Consider the following 21,506-nt stretch of genomic DNA (forward strand, 5'->3'; position numbering starts at 1 on the left):
GGGCTCTCGGTTTGCGATCCTATATGATGCAATGTGCGTAAGTGCTTATGCAATCGGTGCATCGGATGAGATGAATACAAGGAATATGTTTAAATGCAAGGTAGTCAACATCATCCAAAAAAATATACTACAAGCACATGTTATCTACTGCATTCTCTTCTACTACTAATATGTTAAGTCAATATATCTTATGAAATGCTTCAAGGATACACCAAAGCTTTGCTAATTTCTTAAACACATAAAGCAATGCTTAATTAAACCCTAATTAATAATAGGTTTGAATAGCAACTTCTATTTTTCTTGCTTAGAAAAATCTTAGAAAATTACCATAGCACATTACTACCCAAAGTAGTCTATTATCAGATTTTCATGGTATTTGAATGAGTGGATTAGCCTACACAAAAATCACAAGCTATGGCGGGATTATGAACATAAAAATACTTTGAACTATGAAAAGTGTCAAACAACAGAGTTAGTATTTTTCCTATGTTCTTCATAGCATACAATGGCTGTACAAAATTTATCACATGCATGTTTTATACAAAGTTTGCTCTCTAGCTAAATTAACAAAATTTAGCTATTAAAGGTACTTGAACTACACCTCAAAAATTTCCCACAACACATGCATGAAACATATTTTTCCTAGGAAATACATGACATAAGAAGATTAACAAACTTGGAATCATATTTTTCTGAAGCCTATAGATTTTTCTACATATTTTTCAAGTTATCAGCAATATACATGATTAAATAAAATTCTACAGAAAAGTATTTTAAAAATGACATGCGATAATTTTTCCTAGTAGATCTGATGATAAGGAACCTAGACAAATTTATTTCAACAGATTTGGAGCAACTTTGAGTATCCAAACATTTTGCAAACTATTTCTATTTTCAAATAATAAAGAATAAATTGAAAACAATTCCTTCAATCGCTACTGGGCCGGCCCGAACGGATTAGGCGGCCCACTGCCACTTTTGGCCTGCGTGGCCCGAGCGCAAGGGAGGGGAGATAGCCCGACAGGCGTCGACCCATGGCCTGGCTCGGCCTGGCTGGCTGAGGCAGAGGCCATGCCGGCGCTTGTGCTGGCGCGGTGGGGCGGCTCGGCCACGAGGCCGGCGGCCATCTCCGGCCATGGCAGGGCGAGCTAGTGGGCACATGTGATGCGCGAGAAGATGGCGAATGCGGTAGGGTAGCTAGATGGGGCTGGAGAAGAGAAGGAAGAGGCCTTCCATGGCGGTCGAGCACGGCGGCGCCATGGCCGGCGTGGCGAGGCTTGAGACGACTCTACCTAAGCTCGGCAGGCGGCGCAAACGCGAGCACAACTTGAAGGAGGGCAAGGCGGAGCTGCGGGCGTGTGCTTGCTGGCCGAGGTGGAAGAGCCATGACAGATTTTGTCGGCGGGTGCGTGGCGCGGCGAGAGGCAGAGCTGCGGGCGCACGGTGCTTGCAGAGAGGCGAGGCAGCGCGGAAGTGAGCCAGTGAGCGCACCAGCACCAGCAGGTGTAGGCAGGCGCGTGGGCGCGGGCGCAGGCCGGCTGCGACGTGCGGCGGCGTCGACGGCGCATGGCCGCCACGCGGCGGGCGAGCTCTGCCACGGTCGGGACGCGCGGCGCGGCGCGTCAACGGTCAGGCGCGCGGAGGCAGGCCAGGCGCGGCACGGCGCTGGGCTGGGCTGGGCTGAGCGAGGCGAGGCGCGCGTGGGAGGCTGGCTGGGCCGACTTCAGTCGTGGGCCAGAAGTGAGGCGGCGGCCCGCGAAGGAGGGAAAAGCCTTTTTCAAATATATTTTCAAGGAATTTTTAAATGCCATCTTTCAAATATTATTTTGAGCAAGAAAATGACATCTTTTGAAAATGTACCAAAAATGAAAGTTGACTAGAATTTAATTCTCTACAACTTTGCTGTTATGACCAAAGCCAAATTCTTTCTATATTTTGAATTATATATTCAAAGTCAATGTTTAACTTGAAACCCTAATTTTTGGGAAATTACTTTTGAAGCCAAATTTTGAATTAGTTTGAATACAAACCTTGCTCCAAAAATTGAACTATACATTGCTAGATGATTTACAATGATAGCCAAACAAGTTCTACTAACCTAGCAAGCAAAAATTCAGGGCAAAACAATTCTAACCAAGGTATGCAACATTCAGGTTTCACACATGTTTCAAATGTTTCGAAACAATGTTTCAGTTGTTATTTACATGATTAGGCATGTGTGATTAGAATGCTTGATGATGCGTGATATGCATGATTTGCAGTGCCTAAATGCAGGCATAACACCGGGGTGTTACAGCTCTCCCCTCTTATAAAAATCTCATCCCGAGATTTGGGTTACAAACCATTTGTTATAAAATTCTTCATAAGCTTTTTGCAGATACTCTCCTGTTTCCCAAGTTGCATCTCCCTCATCATGATGATCCCACTGTATCTTGTATGTTTTCACCACACTATTTCGAGTAGCATGTTCCTTAGTATCTAACACCCAGACTGGTTATTCACGATATGCCAAATCTGATTTGAGTTGGATACCTCGATGTTGTATTCTTTCCTCTGGAACACGCAAACATTTCTTGAGATGTAATACATGGAAAACTAGGAAAACGGTGCTCATTATCTCAGGTAACTCTAACTTGTAGGCTACCAGACCTCTTCGTTCCAAGATCTTGTATGGTCCTACGAATCTCGCGGCAAGCTTTCTTCGGATTCCAAACCTTTTCTTCTTCATTGGCGTGACTTTCAGATAAACATAGTCACCAACTTCAAACATAAGGGGTCTCCTTCTTTTGTCTGCATAACTTTTCTGATGTGATTGGGCTGCTTTCATATTCTGCTGAATAATATGAACTTTCTTCTCAGCTTCTTCTACAAAGTCAATGCCATAATACCTTCCATCTCTAGGCTCGACCCAATTCAATGGTGTTCTACATCTTCTGCCATATAAAGCTTCGAAAGGAGCCATCTTGATGCTTTCTTGATAACTATTATTATAAGAAAACTCAGCTAACGGTAACCATGACTCCCATGATCCCTTAGAAGACAATACACAGGCTCTTAACATATCCTCCAAAACAGCATTCACTCGTTTAGTCTGACCATCTGTCTGAGGATGATAAGCGGTACTGCGAATCAAACTAGTTTCTAAGCCTTTGTGTAAATGTTCCCGAAAGTGAGCCGTGAACTGTGAGCCTCTATCAGATACTATGGTCTTTGGTATACCATGCAACCTCACAATTTCTGCGATATACTTCTCGGTATATTGAGGTGGTCGATAATCTGTTTTGACAGGTAAGAAATGAGCGGTCTTGGTAAGACAATCCACAATTACTCAAATCGGATCATGTCCTTTTTGAGTAGTGGGCAAACCTGTGATAAAATCCATACTTATATCGTCCCACATCCAACTAGGGACTAATAAGGGTTGCAACATACCGGCAAGTTTCATGTGAATTGCTTTCACTCGACAACATGTGTCACATCTGACAACATATGCTGTAATTTCTTTCTTCATTTTGGTCCACTAATAACGAGATCTTAGTTCTTGATACATCTTACTACTTCCGGGATGGATAGATAGCTTAGAAAGGTGAGCTTCATCCATGAGTTTATTCCTAAGCTCTCGATCTTTGGGAACTACAAGACGGTCGTCAAACCACAACACGCCCTGTTCATCCACTTTAAAGTGCTGAGACGACTTTTCTTTGATTTTCTCTTTGATGTGGAATATTCCCTTGTCGATTTTCTGGCCTTCTATTATCTTACTCTCCAAAGAGCAACTAATCTAAATACTATGTAACACAGCAGGATGCATTAGATCGAATCCATCTTCAAGTAATGGCTGCACATTCAAGTAATGTGACTTTCTGCTCAAAGCATCTGCCACTACATTGGCTTTTCCAGGATGATATTGTACATTCAAGTTGTAATCCTTGATCAATTCCAACCATCTACGTTATCTCATGTTTAACTCTAGTTGGGTAAAGATATACTTAAGACTCTTGTGATCTATGAAAATATTGCACACATTACCAAGTAGGTAATGTCTCCAAATTTTTAGGGCGTGCACAACTGCAGTAAGTTCAAGATCATGTGTTGGATAGTTGACCTCGTGCTTTCTCAATTGACGTGATGCATAAGCAATGACTCTCCTTTCTTGCATAAGAACACATCAAAGGGTTTCTCGATATCTGGTTGTGCTAGAACAGGAGCAGTGGTCAACAGTTTCTGCAACGTGTGGAAAGCTGCTTCACACTCTTCTGTCCACACAAACTTGTGATCCTTCTGTAGGAGGCTTGTCATCGGTTTGGCGATCTTCGAGAAATCTGGTATAAAGCGATGGTAATAACCGACTAGTCCTAAGAAACTTCTAATCTCAGGAACTGTGGTCGGTGCTTTCTAATTCATAACTTCTTGCACCTTACTTGGATCGACTGAAACTCCATTCTCTGACAGAATGTGACCAAGGAAAGGAACTTCCTTCAACCAGAATTTGCATTTGCTAAACTTAGCATATAGTTGATGATCCCTCAGTCTGGTCAAGATAGTTCTCAGATGCTCTTCGTGATCTTTCTCATTCTCGGAGTACACCAGAATGTCATCGATGAACACTACCACAAACTTATCCAATTCTGCCATGAAAACTGTATTCATCAAAAACATAAAGTATGCAGGAGCATTTGTCAAGCCAAAAGACATGACAAGATACTCATACAACCCGTATCTGGTGGAAAATGCAGTTTTTGGTATATCCTGTGGCCTAATCTTGATCTGATGATAACTGGATCTCAAATCTATTTTTGAGAACACCTTGGCCTTGGATAATTGGTCAAACAGAACATCAATATGTGGCAAGGGATATTTATTCTTGATGGTCACAGCGTTGAGTGGCCTGTAATCTACGCACATTCTCAATGTGCCCTCTTTCTTCTTCTTCACAAATAAGGCGGGACATCCCCATTCAGACTTGCTTGGTCGTATAAACCCCTTTTTTGATAATTCTTCTAATTGCTTCTTCAGCTCAGCTAACTCATCTGGAGGCATCCGATAGGGTCTCCTTGAAATCGGAGCTGTTCCGGGGACTAGCTCAATTCCAAACTCAATCTCCCTATCTGGCGGAAGACCAAGTAGCTCATTCGAGAATACATCCGGGAATTCACACACTACCAGAATCTGATGAATAGGAATGACTGCCGTAGCACATATAACACTTATCAGGTCTGTTCTTCGAGGCAATGGTACTTGGAAAGTACCCTCACCTAGGGGATCCTTAAGGGTAAGTACTCGACTTCCAGTATCTATGACTGCTCCCCAATTCTTCATCCAATTCATCCCTATAATGACATCAAAGACTAACCCAGGCATAACTATCAAGTTCACTCGGAACTTTTGGCTACCTAATTCAAGGGTTGCCCCTCAAACCATCTGGTTGGCCAAAATATTAGCCCCTGCTGAACTTATACGGTACCCATAACCCAATTCTATGCATAGTTATCTATGTTTCTGTGCAAATGCTTGACTCATAAAAGAATGCGATGATCCAGAATCAAATAGAACAACTACAGGGTTTTTGTTGATAGGAAACTTACCAGCAGTGACGGGCTCTCCCTCTGGAATTTCATCCACTGTTGTACTATGCACTCTTGCATTATAAGTCTGCTATTTCTTCTTAGGTGGGTACGGACAAAACCTTGAGAAATGGCCAGGTTGATCACAGTTATAGCAGGGTCCTCTCACTGTCCCGGCAGATCCCACAGCTCCTTTGGAACTGCCTTGTACCGCAGTTGCGGCTGCTTTGTTGGGCTGTACTGACATCTTGTACGGCTTCTGAGGTCCACAGAAACTCTGACTTCTTTGCTGAGGTGGCCTGAACCTAGCGCCAGGTGCCGATGGGCGATAAGGAGGACGACCTCCCATAGGTGCTCTAGCTTGCGACGGCCCACCTTCAAAGGCTCTCTTGCATGTCTTAGCTGCGGTGCTGGCGTTGTTATTCTTCTCCTGCTTCAGACAGTCACTGATGAAGTCATTGAATCTGACGTGGTTGTTGGCACCAACATGCTTCATCATTTTTGGATTGAGTCCCCTCTTGAAACTGGCTATTCTTTTAGCATCTATGTCAACCATGTTAGGAGCATAGCGACACAAGTTGTTGAAGGCATACAGATATTGCGTCACGGTCTTGGTGCCCTGGTTCAATGCCAGAAACTCTCCCAACTTCATCTCGGTCAGCCCGGGTGGAATATAGACTCCACGGAAGGCCTCAGCAAACTGTCTCCAAGAAATCTGAGCATTTGGAGGGAAGGTGGTGTGATGGTGCTTCCACCACATTCCCGCTGGTCCCTACAATTGAAGTGCAGCATACTCTGTTTTTAGCACCTCAGTCATCCTCAACACATGGAATTTATCTTCCATCGTGTTGATCCATTCCTCAGCATCGAGTGGCTCTGTTGCTTCCTTGAATACTGGCGGCCTGGTGTCTATGAAATCTTTGAAGCTGCTATATTGGTTCACTCCCATGCCACCACCTTGATTGTTACCACGTTGAACGTTGTTGGCGATGGTGCGCAGAAAATCTTCCATGTTCTTCTGGGATTGTTCTGCATTGTGCTGACTCCCGAGCAGCTGTGCAAGGAACATCTTGGGGGTAAACGGGGGAGGAGGTGGCAAATGTAGTTTATGGGGAGGTTCATTGTTGTTGTCGTGGTTTCCACCACCACCACCACCACCGGTCCCTGCACCGTTAGCACCAGGCTCAGCGGCCTCATACGTGGTTCGACGAGTGTTTGTCATCTGCATATTTCAGCAACAAGTAACGATTGAGTGAAGCTGTAATAATTGCGAGTGAAGGAAAAATTATGCCGTACTAAATTTACTGGAGAGAATAAATTTATGCAATAAAACAGAGGCACAACAATTGCATCCCAATTAAAACAACAGCACTTAATCGAATTACTTCAACGGCAAATATCGCGTCCATACAATCAAATTGCCAGCATACATACACTGGACTTTTATGCGTTCAGATATCACATTTGAAAATCAAGTTCCAACCACATGCCAAGTCTCATACGTTCGAAGCAACATACAATAGGTTACATGCCAACAAAAGAAAGGTCATCGCGACAGGACCTAGATACTAGCGCAAGGCAACTAGCCTACTCCTCGGGGCCATTGTCAGGATCAAAGACGTCACCATCGCCTCCAGGTGAAACTACAGGCTCGTCCTCATTGTCGTCGTCGATGTCCATGCCAGCGGCGTTCGGTGGAGCATATGGGCCAACCCCATTATAGAGCGCGTGAAACTCCTCGTGCAGGTTGCCGTTGTATTCCTCTAGCTCATCGACTCTCTGCAGCAAAAGGTTTCTTACGTTCCAGGCTTCATTCCTTTCCTGAACCAACTGTCCAATCATGCGGTCTGCATTGTTGTTGGCTTGAGTCAACATATGCACCCACTACATAGCTCTATCACCTCTCTCAGCCACCTGATCTCGCTGTAAGTTCATATTAGCCAACTGCTTCTGCAAGCTAGCTATAGCACGTGCCTGTCTCTTCTTCTACTTTTTCCCTTTTAGCTTATCCTCACTACGCAAGCCAGTCAAAGTCTAGTAGGTACTCTCGAGACCCTCATACGCTCTGATGGCAGCGAACATAGCACTCATTGCCTGGTTGTCGCTAGCCTAGCCTTTAGCTGGACCTCTGACCAATGCACTTCCCTGAGGCTGAACCCAAATGGCATCACGAGGATCATCCCTAGGAAAAGTGCCAGCTAGAGCTGCTATAAGCTCACTGGGAAATCTGTTCATAATGTCCCTGATGACATGGAAGGCTGCTCCCTCTGCACCCTCCGCTGGAGTGTGACCCTCAAACTCCAAATGCCAACCATCCCAATCTGGAGCATCACCGAGAGCAGGAACTGTGATCTCCACCACTGCGAGTCCATCCTCTGCTAACTGGCTCTCATTCCAAGAGTACACCGGCTCTTGACCCTCTGGGTATCCCACATCATGGAGTACTCTCCAAAGCAAGGTCGGCATGCCAAACTCGCTCAAGAAAGTGTCCGTGGTGTGGTGCTCCCTCAGGGCCAACGGACGTCGAGGTGCTCTTCCTCCGGTGGACTTACGGGCGGTCTGCTTCGTGCAGGCCATTTGTAGCAAAAGTTCTTTTATTACCTCGGGGAAACATATTTTAGGTGATACAACTTTTATCAAAATGAGATAATCAATTTATAAGGGGAGGAATGCATGATATGAATGAAATGCACAAGTAACATGATGTATGTACGTGCCGTACGTTCTCACAAACTTAGGAATAAATACTTTCTAACAACTAATTCGGTGGCATACAACGATCTCTCAAATACGTAGCTAATACGTTCTACACGATAGCGTGGTTATGTACCTGCAGAAGATTCATTTCAGCCCAATTCCCAATGAATGCATAAAAGCAGTAAATTTTATCTACACGCTCTACACGAATCCCCAGATACGTGTACAACGGTAGTAACTACCCGAACCATCGTCCTATTGACGGCATTGCCTCAACAGACGGAAGACCCATACATGAGATGCCTTTGTAAAACATGCGTAGAACATGTAATTACTCCAGCATCCTATAAGTATTCACCCTAGATCGGTGGTGTATCCGATCATGCTCTCACAACTCACACTTACCGAGGCGTAGAGGCAAATAATCCATACATTACCACTCAAACAAGTGGCACTCATACAATAGCACACCGTATGAGCGACGAAAGAGAAATATGATGCAAGAACCCCAAGTCAGTACTTAATTAAGCCACCTAGAGTCCTTAACTGGGCATAGAGGATATGACCACTGGCACACTTTATGGTTTGGAAATCACGTTTTTCATATGCCTTTTTGTTTTAAATACACTTGTAAATAGTAACATGCTAAACCGTGCTCTGATGCCAGCTGTAACAGAACCGACCAATTATACAAAATTAAGTAAGGAATATCATCCGCTAGAGCAGACGATTTAGCAAACTTAAGCCCGTATAACCCGGTAGTCCATGAAATCATGAAGGATTTCAAACCAACTTCCATTCCAACCAAGATCGTAATAAGTTTAGCGGTCACCATCACAAATTACATAAAAGTTCGCAATCTCAGATACATTAGAGTTTCAACATAGTTATTACAAAACCAGTTCGAACAAAAGTAGCGGAAGTCATTTGTTCAAACCACATACACACTCACGCGGAGTTTAAATATAGTGCCAGCAAATGATCATTTCCAACAAAAGCATCAGACAAGACGTAAAGAATGACCATGCCCATGGTCCTAGTGCAAGGGAGGGGAGATAGCCCGGCAGGCGTCGACCCATGGCCTGGCTCGGCCTGGCTGGCTGAGGCAGAGGCCATGCCGGCGCTTGTGCTGGCGCGACGGGGCGGCTCGGCCACGAGGCCGGCGGCCATCTCCGGCCATGGCAGGGCGAGCTAGTGGGCGCATGTGATGCGCGAGAAGATGGCGAATGCGGTAGGGTAGCTAGATGGGGCTGGAGAAGAGAAGGAAGAGGCCTTCCATGGCGGTCGAGCACGGCGGCGCCATGGCCGGCGTGGCGAGGCTTGAGACGGCTCTACCTAAGCTCGGCAGGCGGCGCAAACGCGAGCACAACTTGAAGGAGGGCAAGGCGAAGCTACGGGCGTGTGCTTGCTGGCCGAGGTGGAAGAGCCGTGGCGGATTTCGCCGGCGGGTACGTGGCGCAGCGAGAGGCAGAGCTGCGGGCGCACGGTGCTTGCAGAGAGGCAAGGCAGCGCAGAAGTGAGCCAGCGAGCGCACCGGCACCAGCAGGTGTAGGCGGGCGCGTGGGCGCGGGCGTAGGCCGGCTGCGACGCGCGGCGGCGTCGACGGCGCATGGCTGCCACGCGGCGGGCGAGCTCTGCTGTGGTCGGGACGCGCGGCGCGGCGTGTCAGCGGGCAAGCGCGCGGAGGCAGGCCAGGCGCGGCGCGGCGCTGGGCTGGGCTGAGCGAGGCGAGGCGCACGCGGGAGGCTGGCTGGGCCAACTTCGGTCGTGGGCCAGAAGTGAGGCGGCGGCCCGCGAAGGAGGGAAAAGCCTTTTTCAAATATATTTTCAAGGAATTTTTAAATGCCATCTTTCAAATATTATTTTGAGCAAGAGAATGACATCTTTTGAAAATGTACCAAAAATGAAAGTTGACTAGAATTTAATTCTCTACAACTTTGCTGTTATGACCAAAGCCAAATTCTTTCTAGATTTTGAATTATAAATTCAAAGTCAATGTTTAACTCTAAACCCTAATTTTTAGGAAATTACTTTTGAAGCCAAATTTTGAATTAGTTTGAATACAAACCTTGCTCCAAAATTTGAACTATACATTGCTAGATGATTTACAATGATAGCCAAACAAGTTCTACTAACCTAGCAAGCAAAAATTCAGGGCAAAACAATTCTAACCAAGGTATGCAACATTCAGGTTTCACACATGTTTCAAATGTTTCGAAACAATGTTTCAGTTATTATTTATATGATTAGGCATGTGTGATTAGAATGCTTGATGATGCATGATATGCATGATTTGCAGTGCCTAAATGCAGGCATAACACTGGGGTGTTACAGTTCCATTGCTGCATTAAACACGATAATGAATTAGCCATTAATAAACTCATCATATGTAATCATATCGAAGAATATAATGAACCAAAGTATGTACTGGTAAACAAGTATTAAGGGGCCTCTCAACGGGTCATCGTTCCCAACACCAAACTTAGAGTATGTACGAGCAACCTCTAAGGTTCGCATACCCTGAGGTGCGATGGCAGACAACGCATAGCTGTCGATACGTCCATGCCAGGACTATGCTACCTCAGCTGTACGCCGCTATATTCTCCCACGGTTGGCGTAGTATATCAAGGAAGATCCAGCTTGATTGTGTTGCCCGAGACGTCTGGGAAGAGAAAAGCACCAAGAAAGTGCCAGAGCCACACTCGAGCAAACCTGTCGATCTGAGCCTCCTCAACCTGTGGGTCCAAGTAATCAAAGCGCTCCGTGATCCAAGACGACAAAACACCAGAAGTTTTCCTAAAATTTACCAAAGAAAATAAGACCCGATAGCTGCAGAAAAGTAATGCAAGTATTAAATATGCTTTAATTTCTCACTTATTTTTCTTGAAAGCCTCATCGTCCGGTGAAAGAAAGCCAATAAACTGAGCCACCAGCTCTCTTCAGTGATCGTTGTCAACTATCCCTGTCACTGAAAGTCCCCCCAACCAAAGGCTAAAAATAGCCTTCACGTTCTGCATGGTCAAGGTCATCTCGCCACAAGGTAGGTGGAACGTGTGGGTCTCAGATCTCCATCTGTTATAAGAATAGAACGACTATTAGTTACCTCAATTTTGTTATAAGAAAGTTTACGTACAAAGAATGCACTCGCACATGTCTACAGCTGCAGTAAGTAGTGCTGGGTCAAGGGGCGGAAGACCGTGGTTGACAACACGGACAAGCTTGAGGAAGCCGGCACGCCATATGTACAGCGCATAACACTTGTCCCACTAGTGTGCTCTGGTGTGCGTGCGCGGCCTCAAAGTAGACAAGACCACCTCTGCGTTGTTGTCACTGAAGATGTGTGTTCGTTGCTGGTCGTCGTACTCCACCTCAAGAATGGGGTACAACTGGTGCTGCGTGGGAGGGGCCATCCTGTTATAAATTGATAAACTAAGCGTTAGAGTATTCAAATTAATAAAATTCAAATTAACATTATGTAACATTGCAAAATTTAAACTACTTGTTATGCAATACGAACACAATATGAAAGCACATGTATATATTCAAAGTAACATTAATAGACATATCACGCACTGGTAACATAAACAACTTCACTAGGAATATAATCATTTGATGAAACTTCATGAAGTCATCAAAACCGACGTATCACGCACTAGTAAGTACCGATATTTATAAACTAGTATCTATACCCAAAATCCCTAACTAAATAACCAACTATAAACTAAATAATAAATACCTAATCAATCCCTAAACCCAAAATCCTAACTATACTAGAACACACAACCTCAAACCTAAAAACTACCCACGTAAATCACAAACAAATTTACTAACCTAACTATCCTAAATTTGACAAACTATTATAAATCAATAACAATCATAAAACCCTAACTATCCTAAATCACTAATTATCCTAAAACAATAATAATTAAAATAACATGAAATCGAGAGGGAGGTATCTTAGGAGCGGACGGCCTTGACGCGTCGACGTTCGTGGCGCGGCCGGCGCGGGCGCTGCGCGGCGAGAGTGGCCGGGCGCGGCGTGGGTAGGGCGCGTGCGGGTGCTGGCGGCGGGTGGCGGGCGATGCGCGGCGGCGGGCGGGCAGGTAGGGGTGCGGGCGGGCGGGCGGACTCGCTCGCGATATTTATTTGGCCCTGCCGCGCCAAGATCGGTGGCGCGGCACTACCGCGCCAAGATCGGCGGCGCGGCAGAGCCCTGCCACGTCAGCCCGCTGCCGCGCCACCATGCATGATGCAGCACAGGCATTTGGCCGCGTCAGGGCGATAGGCGCGGCCAAAAGTGTTAGGTTTAAAAAAAACAGACAGTGTTAGATTTAAAATTAGTTTTTAAAAAGTGTTAAAATTAATAAAAAAATCTTAACAAGAGTGTCCTGCGTCATGGCTCGTTGACGCTTTACCTTTTGTCGGATACACGCGAGCATCCCAGAGATTTTAGCTAGAGAGATTGGAACGAGATCTAGCTAGGCTCAGTCATCCAAGATATTCATCCGGTCATCCCTTTTATTATTTTGTTCGCTTGTTCCGGTCCTTTTGGACCTTTTTGCCTGCTACCACCACGAGAAAAGGCCAAAGCGAGGCGAGATCACCGACGCGCGTCTGCATACTGCGTATGCGCTGCGCTTGCGACTGCACTGATAGAGCTAGCGAGGATTACTACCGGCCGGGCTAGCGTGTGATATGATGATGAACTGTGACAGAGCACAGCACGCAAGCCATCAACTACTAATAACGAACCTAATGGCACTGCTACCGCCACAACGTGACAGATGGGCAGATGGGGATGCCAATTTGGACCTAGTGTAAGGGGTGTTTGATCCCGCTACTAAAATTTAGGAGACGTGTCAGGAGAACATTGCGTAGGGTGTTCGGATATTAATAAAAAAATAAATTACATAATCCGTCAGTACTCCACGAGACGATTTTTTTAAACCTAATTAATCTGTCATTAGCATATGTTTCCTGTAGCAAAACATTATCAAATCGTGAATTAATTAGGCTCAAAAGATTCGTCTCGCAAATTAGTCGTAAACTATATAATTAGTTTCGTAATTAATATATATTTAATACTTCATGCATGTGTCAAATATTCAATAGGACAACGACTAGAATTTAAAAGAGCAACCAAACGCCCCTTAAGCTAGGATCGGAGTATCTTTTCGACTCAGGGTCATACTGAGACGTACAGTTCGTACGTACACCTCGTGCTCGCGTCGCAAGCCGTCATGGTTGATAGCAAGTCAAGGAACGTAGCTATCTGGCTCAGAGTTCACTTCAAAGTCTCGTCAAGTACAAACTAAACGTGCAGGGATGATGGATCTCGTACCTACTAACTTGTAGCTAGCTACGGGTAGGACACGCCAACCGCTGACCTCCAGATATATAGTCCTGATACACGCCAACCGCTGACCGCCAACCACTTCAAAATCCTGCCCCAAATTTTAAAAAGTGATATAGTAGCCATCATATCGAATCTTGCGATACATGCATGGACCATTAAATATAGACGAAAAAAACTAATTACACAGTTTGGTTGGAAATTGCGAGACGAACGTTTTGAGCCTAATTAGTCCATGATTGAACACTATTTGCCAAATAAAAACGAAAGTGCTACAGTAGCCAAATTTCCAACTTTCACCCAACTAAACACACGCTCAGATGAGTTTAACCATACACACGATACGTTTTTAATGAGCGTCCTAGGAGGTCTTACGGTTGTGACTGGACCTTCCTAGCAGACTGTTTCGAACTTTCATCCTAGACCCATTGGCTTCGTTCGCTTCATTGAAAACACTGTTCCGACTAATTTGTTGTGAGAGAAAAACATTGTTCGTATTAAAAAAACAAGCTGAAAAGTACAGATTATAAGAGAAACGAACCTGACCATTAATAACCCTATTTTACTCTACGACAGTCTACATAAGTCTTTTATCACCGTTTGAAACCAGCTACTGGAGTATTAACTACTGTGAAAGCGAACCTTATATATTAAAAAAAAAGGTAGTGTGACAGCGAAAGCGTTGTGTAAGTTGGTGCATAGCCGGAGGAGCACTACACGCAGCCAGCATAGCCATCTCATCTCGGTGCTCGCCCATCAACACCGCCAAAACCCGCGGAAAACGACGTGCCCGCGCGCGCGTGTGCCGTGCCGGGCGTCCAATGGCGACGCCGACCCCGCGCTAGCTGCGCCCAAACAGCGACGGACCATCCGAGCCGACCTCGCTCCCCCGGCCCCGCCGCAGCGCCGACGCCGAGGCTGACGCGCGCGCACAACACGGCCACACGCCCTGAATTGTTCCACTTCCACGACCGCGACATGCTCCTCCGGCCCTGTCCAGCAGCCACGGTTCGCACGCAGGCGGTGCGCTTGGCTCGCGGCTTGGATTACCCGGACGCCAGATGGCGCGTGGTTTGGAGCTAAGCCTGGGCGCGAGCTGGGCCGGGGGACGGGGGCGGCGGGCTGCCTGCTGGTGCTGGCCGACAGGGAGGTGGTTATTATTGGTTTAAGCGATGGTCTAATCTGACAGACGTGCAGTGCACCAAACATCTCCAACCGCACTTCACGTAACACTATTGAATCCGCTGCTGTTGTCTTCCCCTAATCATCTCGGGCTGTGTTCGTGACCTGATGGATGATGTGACGCGGTGACGCCGAGTGAGACGTGACACGTCCGCTTCAGCTGGGATCGGATCGGAGATTCCAACCCAACTGCATACGGCTCTGTTCCCTTGAACTACTTCTATTCTCTTTCACGTAACACTATTGAATCCGCTGCTGTTGTCTTCCCTAATCATGGCAGGGAGTCTCACGCGGCGTGTCGATCGGAGTTCGAAGAGCGAGGCTGGAGTCTGGGTGGAGACAGGGCCAGCGCCCAGCAGGTAGCAGCGGCCCGGTGGTGGACGGCCACGTCTTCGGCTTCCGCGTGAGTCCACCAGTCTGTTCTCTGGTTGGTTTCTGAGTTGGTTTAGGTTAGCTGGTGCTGATTTGTTGTGAGAGAAAAATACTATTGACTGACTGATTTGGACTGAAATCAATAAGAACAGGTGCCCAACAAGCGACTGGACGGAAGGGCTCGGCGGCGTCTGCGCTCAGCACCTCAGGCTCGGGTCAGCCCAGCTCGACGACAGTCTACAGCAAAGCTTCTGCGAGGCGCCGGCGTGCATGCAGGCGTAGCAGGACAGATGTAGGAGCTGGCTGGCTTGGCACGCAGCGGCGAAGGCGAAACTGTTTGGCCCCGGTCCTCCTGGCCCATGCCGCGTCTCGTCTGCGCGTCGGGTCGCTTTCGGTAGAACCTAGCGAGACAGTGGCGTGGCGTGGGAGCGAGCACTGCCACAGTTTTACCCTATTGGATCATGTGAATGCGATTCGCCTTCTCCAACGGTACAGCCTGACATATATAATCATGATCGTGTTGTCGTTACTCTTTTTTTTTTTGCCGTTAATTCTTCAAATCCGAGCGTGGGCCATGTTTTTCTCTCACAATAAATCAGCATAAGCCAAAATTCAGTGAAACGAATAGCAGCAATATATCCCGTCAATTCATTCATCACCCACTCCGCAATATCCAGTCAATTCATCCATCTCCCACTCCGTTGCCTCGGTCCGCTCGTCCTGCTACAGCTCTTGCCGCTGCTCCCATGCGCTCGCGCCCGCTGCTCCTGCCGTTGCTCTTGCTCTGCCGCCTGCTCCGCCCGACAACGCGCGACAGGTGCCACCGGCGCAAGGAGAAGCGCTGGGCCTCGGTGCGGAAGCCCTCTAGCCTCGCCTCCTGCTACTAAAGATGGCAATGGGGACCCGAGACCCGACAGGTATTTACTCCATTACGGTCTGAATCTGAACTTAATACATCACCCACGAGTCTCTAGTTGGGGGAAAACTTTCACCCGTCGAGTACCCAGGCGTTGGAACGTTCCTGTAATTCCCATACCCGTTAACCATGGGTAAAAAATATCTGAGGTCCAAATACATAACGTTCCAATAATAGCTAGTGCTAGTGAAGTACTTTACTACCTCCTAATGTGATGTATCCATTATGGAATTATGGTGTTATGTGAGTGGTGGTTGCATTAGAGAATATTATGCTATTATTTAGTTTAAATTTATGTGTATGTGACGGGTGGTTATTGCATTGCTTCTGATTTATGTGTGCTCAAATGATTTGTCGGCAGGTATGGGTGACCCGCCGGATCTAATTTACCCAGGTGGGTACGGTACGGGGAAATTCCCCACCCATAGCGGGGTGTGGAGATTTTGGTGGGATTAGATTGTTTTGGTGAGATGGGTATGGGGTGGCAATACCTGATGGGATTTACCTATTGCGATCTCTACCTACTACGGCTGCAGCATCATGGTGCAGACGGTGGAGGAGGCCGCACCGGAATATAATGCATGTTGCAAGTGTACATTTGAAGTGTTTCATATATTTTAGAGGTATGTTTCAAGTGTTTCACACGGATGTTGCAAACGTAGATCGGGATGTTCCATATGTTGCAATGGTTGTTCACATATGTTGCAATCGTCTGTCCTCAATGTATCATTTGTTTTTTCAGACGTATGTTGCAAGCGCGTTTATCTGGATGTTGCATATGTTTCACACATATGTTGTAAGTGTTTTTATCTGGATGTTGCTTATGTTTGCAATGATTTTCAATTGTTTTTGCAAGTATTTTCATATGCATGTTTCGAATGTTTCATCTGTCTTTTTTGTATGTTACAAGTGTTGCATCTGGATGTTTCAAAAGTAGATCCGGTGTTGCACATTAGATACGCGTGGGAAGCAGGAGGGGGCACGAGCGATCCCCGCGCGAGCGACGTTCGGGCGACACGGCCCCGTGTGGGCGCGGGTGATGCAAGAGCGGTTGAGCAACGTCTGGGTGACATGGGCCCACGCGTGGACGCGCGAAACAAAGGCGAAACCAATTGCAGCCGCGGGCGTCCGGGCGCTAGGAGTGCCTTTTTTTATATATAAAGATGCAGTACTCTCCTTTTTTTTTATGGGATGGGAAGAATATTATGTTTCTGGCATTTGAGGTCAAGTACTGTCATTGGATCCGTCAGGGCCCAACGCTGTTTCTGCTGGGCCTGGAGATAACCCCTACCCAAAGATGGCACAGTTCTGAAGCGCGTTGCACAGCTCCGGGCTGGCCCGATTTTACAGTAGGCAACTGCCTTCCAAGCGCAAATACACTTTTTTTTAAGTATTACAGTGAATAATCCCCAGCCTTATAGTACAACCAAGACCACAAGACAGTTTACAACTTTACATCATCCAGCTCTACACCAACGCTCAAAGTTTAGGCCTCCTGGCCGAATTCCAAGCGCAGATACACTTTTTAACCCACTGGATGAAAACGTAATTCTGGTATGCTTTCATTTCCATGGTACATTAGACAACCGATCAGGAAAGGAAAAAAAGTAAAAAACTGTAGACCTAAAACAGGTAAATGGATGGTAATTTTGCAACTGAACATCACAAGGCTTTTTATTCATGCCTCAATAAAACCGGCACCTGAACAGTTGATGGTAAATAATGAACAACAAATTTTCTTTCAAGACTAACTAATACCTCAAGACTCAGCATGTAACAATCTGAGCTCTAATTCTATTCCCAATACTTTGACAGACTTGTTTGACGACCATTTGCCCATTTTTGTATCCACCAACTCAAGCTAGTTAACAAATCCTAACCAGCAGTTCAAGAAGGTATTCGTGGAAAAAAACGAAAAATGAAAAAAATAAACCTCCCATTCCCTGATGAATAAAGGTCAACAAGATCAATGCTGCTTCATGTTGACAACTGTTTTCCGCAATCTCTCCATCACAGACTGGACCTTATCTGACATCTTCTGGTAAAGCCATCTTTGCGCGGCCTCGTCCAGTCCATCTGGTGTAATGGTTGGCCATCCCTTCCGTTCAGAGGATGAATCATGGGGTACCATTGATGCCTCTTGCTTCAAGCTTGGCATGTCAAACTCTATTGGCTCTCCAACAATGATATCTATCTTCTTACTGCAGAGTGGCACTGGCGGCCGCCGTCCAAAGAACGATTTTTCTGGCATGACCTGGAAGTAAATGGCATCATGGTAAGAATATATTCATATTTCAGAAAGAATGTTCTATACCACATACTACGATGTCTTCATTATGAGATGCAAAGCATTCTTCCGTGTACCTTTTCAAAACCAGAGTGAACAATTGGCAAAACTATTGGAGTTATAGGTGCTCGGACAATAAGACTGGCAGTTCCCCACTTCAATCTTCTAATTGGATGATCATCTTGGGCTATTTTTCCTTCAGGGAATGTATGCAGCTGTTTGAATATGTCATGATGAACTTTGGAATTAAATAGAGGCTAGAATCCATAGGCAGGGATATGGCATCTGTTGATGACAGAAAGATCAGTATGTAATTGTAAAAAATTTCTCATACCCAGCCTCCATTTTTAAGCACGTCAAGGGCTTCATTCATGTGTTCTTGATAGATCCCACCCCCTCTTGTGATTGGTATGCATTTCCCTGTGCGCACAATTATGTGTCACCTTAAAAGTGAAAAATAAGAATAACTGAAGAATGTGAAGGGAAAAGAGTAAGCACTGGACATTTAAATAGCAGTTAAACAAAAGATGATGAGGCACTAGATTTGATAGTATTGTTTCTTGTACTAGTACCACAGCACATAGCTTAGCAAGCATCGGCTAATCTTATCTGATACACAATACTGCAAACGAGCGTATTATGGCACATGCAGAACACAAACTATGCCAACTCTCAGCAATTCACAAGTCTTGGTGACTGAGTTGAGTGCCATGAAACTGAATTTTTAAAAAGGTTGCTGGCAGTTGAAATGAAACTAGATTTCATAAGAGGAACATACAGATGTTCGCTGGATTAAATAGGATTGTGCTAGACGTTTTACTGTTTTGCATGCTTCACTGGATACACCTTAAAATGCCTCTTACTCCTCTATAAAAAGGCAACAATCCATATCTTCATATGAGATGTTACCTCAGTAACTAGATCGTGTTACATCATCTCAGATTTTTGAGAAGTAGCATCAACATCACTGCCTACAAGTTCCATTTTCACCCACAAAACCCGCATAAGTTGATCATATACAGGTGTCAGTCTATACATACCCAAACCTACATAAGTACTGTCTCTAAAAAGTTCAATTTTCACCCACAAAACCCACATGAGCAGATCATATATAGGTGGTAATTTTATACATACCAAAACTGCAACCCATCGTGATTTAGCATGCAGAGCATCACTAGAACTCAGAAAACTAATACAGGAACGGAACGGAGATAACAAATAGGAATATTAAGGCTCACCAAGTCGAAACATGTAAGACATGACTACATTCTTGAAGCATATATCTTCTGCTGTCAGCACCCACCTTCCAAGCTTTGCATCCGAAGTTGGAAAACCCTTGAACCCCCACATAAGCGGGTCATCTAACCTGGTACAAAAGGTATAAACATAAGGTCTGTGTTACAGAAATTCCGACAAACAAAATTATAGAAAACAATGTGGGGTCAGCAAATTGACAACCACGAGCACTGATACATGACACGTGTACAACACGACAACACGGTGGCACCGCACTTGTGAATATGATTATTTTGTCCTTTCATACACATTTTATGGCGAAAAGGAATGTATTGTAGTTTACTTAAATATACACAATCAATGTACAATGATTCATGGTGATGTTGTAGAAATAAGGAATCATGCAGCAAGTAAGCACTTTTTAAGAAAAGAATAATATCAAATATCACAGCTACAGCTAGACAAATGTAATTTCAAGCTTCCCCTATCCCTATACCACATCTAACCTAAGATTTGCGTGTACAACCTCAGCACTGCTACATGTAGGAGACAGCAGGTGCTTCAAGGGCCAGGGCCAGCACTGCTACAAAAACAGAAGATCAATGACATCCATGGATGCTAATGCTTAATGGATTTACTCATTTGCATGTGCTCAGTGGGGGGGAAACTAGCCTGAGATCCACCGTAGACTGAAACCACAATCAACATACGCTCCAGGCACTCCACTGCCAGCTGATACTTGGAACCAATGCTGACGCAAAACTCATCAGGGAAGGCACCGGAATTACGACAGATCGAGCATACCAAGCAACGCAACAGGTCAACAGACATCTGATCCCAGCTACTGTGTCTAGTCTGAATCGACAAGCATCAAGGGTCATGGGGGAGGGAGACGAGTGAGGAGGTTACAGGGGGACATACGTGGACATGTGGTTGCTGACGGTGAGGAGCGGCGTCCCGGGAAACCGCGACGAGACGAGGCGGAGGAGCGCGTCGGCGTTGTGGACCGTGGTGGTGTTGAGCAGCGAGGCGTACGCCTTGGCGAACGCGCCCACGGCGGCGAACACCGCGGCGCGCGGGACGCCGCCCAGGTGCCCCGCGCGGCCCGCCCACCTCAACGTTCGCGCGGCGGCGGCGGCGGCCGCCCCCGCCTCCGCGGACGCCTCCATTTGTTTCCACTTCCTTTTTTCTTCTCGCGTGGGCTCGGTTTTTCGTCGCTGTCCCTCTGACGATGTAGGGACACTGGTAGTTTTGGTGGGTCCCGACTGGACATGAGCTTGCGCCGTTTGCTGGATTCGCGTTTTTACAAACAGTTTTGCTTTGTTTTCTTTTTGAATTTTCCAGGTAAATATCGGCCGTAAGACCGTAACTAGCACACCACAATTCGGGAGAGAACACTTGTCTTTTTTATTTCAGCTTTGGATCATGGATTACCAGCATAACACCGTCTGACTGTCTAAGAGAGAACACTCCTTATTTTAGCTTTGGGTCGTGGACCATACCTGCTCTGTCTCAAAAAAGGTAATGTTCTATAATTTGTTTGTAAAAATAGATATCGTATAATGAATCTAATTATACTTATTTGATATATATATTACAATCTTCACATATTTTTATAGAAAAACTGGTCCAACCAAAGATTGTTTGACTTACTTTTTGGAGTGAATGGAGTAGAATTAGAATCATTGTATAAGATAAAACAAAGAAGCAACTTGCAAGCTAAAACAAAAATGAGCTTTACACTTCGGTTATGGGGATGGCTGGGTAAAGGATAGCCGATCTTAGATTTTTGCATGCTTTGGTTTAAGGTTGAAATAGGATAGATCTGTCCTAAAAAAATATCACCTCAGATATGTAATACCCTATCCCTTGAAAATGAGCTAACGTGCTCATCTCGCT

The 21,506-nt window shown here is 45.7% G+C and overlaps 1 protein-coding gene across 5 annotated transcripts; it reads right to left on the minus strand.

The window, feature by feature from the left end:
* Nucleotides 1-17,687: 17,687 nt before the first annotated feature.
* On the minus strand, nucleotides 17,688-20,814 carry LOC136497137 (N-acylphosphatidylethanolamine synthase-like). 5 transcript variants are annotated; one of them, XM_066492922.1, is made up of 7 exons: nucleotides 20,529-20,814; nucleotides 20,280-20,358; nucleotides 20,114-20,187; nucleotides 19,610-19,737; nucleotides 18,706-18,791; nucleotides 18,449-18,586; nucleotides 17,688-18,338 (listed from the first exon to the last, which is right to left on the minus strand). In XM_066492922.1, the coding sequence occupies exons 1-7, from the start codon at nucleotides 20,774-20,776 to the stop codon at nucleotides 18,051-18,053; spliced, it is 1,041 nt and encodes a 346-aa protein (XP_066349019.1). In that variant the 5' UTR covers nucleotides 20,777-20,814; the 3' UTR covers nucleotides 17,688-18,050. The 5 variants fall into 5 exon arrangements, with proteins under 5 accessions (XP_066349019.1, XP_066349018.1, XP_066349021.1 ...); XM_066492921.1 differs by having other exon boundaries at nucleotides 20,114-20,190; XM_066492924.1 differs by having other exon boundaries at nucleotides 17,689-18,338; nucleotides 20,114-20,190; nucleotides 20,280-20,462; nucleotides 20,529-20,661.
* Between the last annotated feature and the right edge of the window lie 692 nt (nucleotides 20,815-21,506).

Source organism: Miscanthus floridulus, chromosome 12 (assembly GCF_019320115.1).
Source record: "Miscanthus floridulus cultivar M001 chromosome 12, ASM1932011v1, whole genome shotgun sequence".
Classification (NCBI taxonomy): Eukaryota; Viridiplantae; Streptophyta; class Magnoliopsida; order Poales; family Poaceae; genus Miscanthus; species Miscanthus floridulus.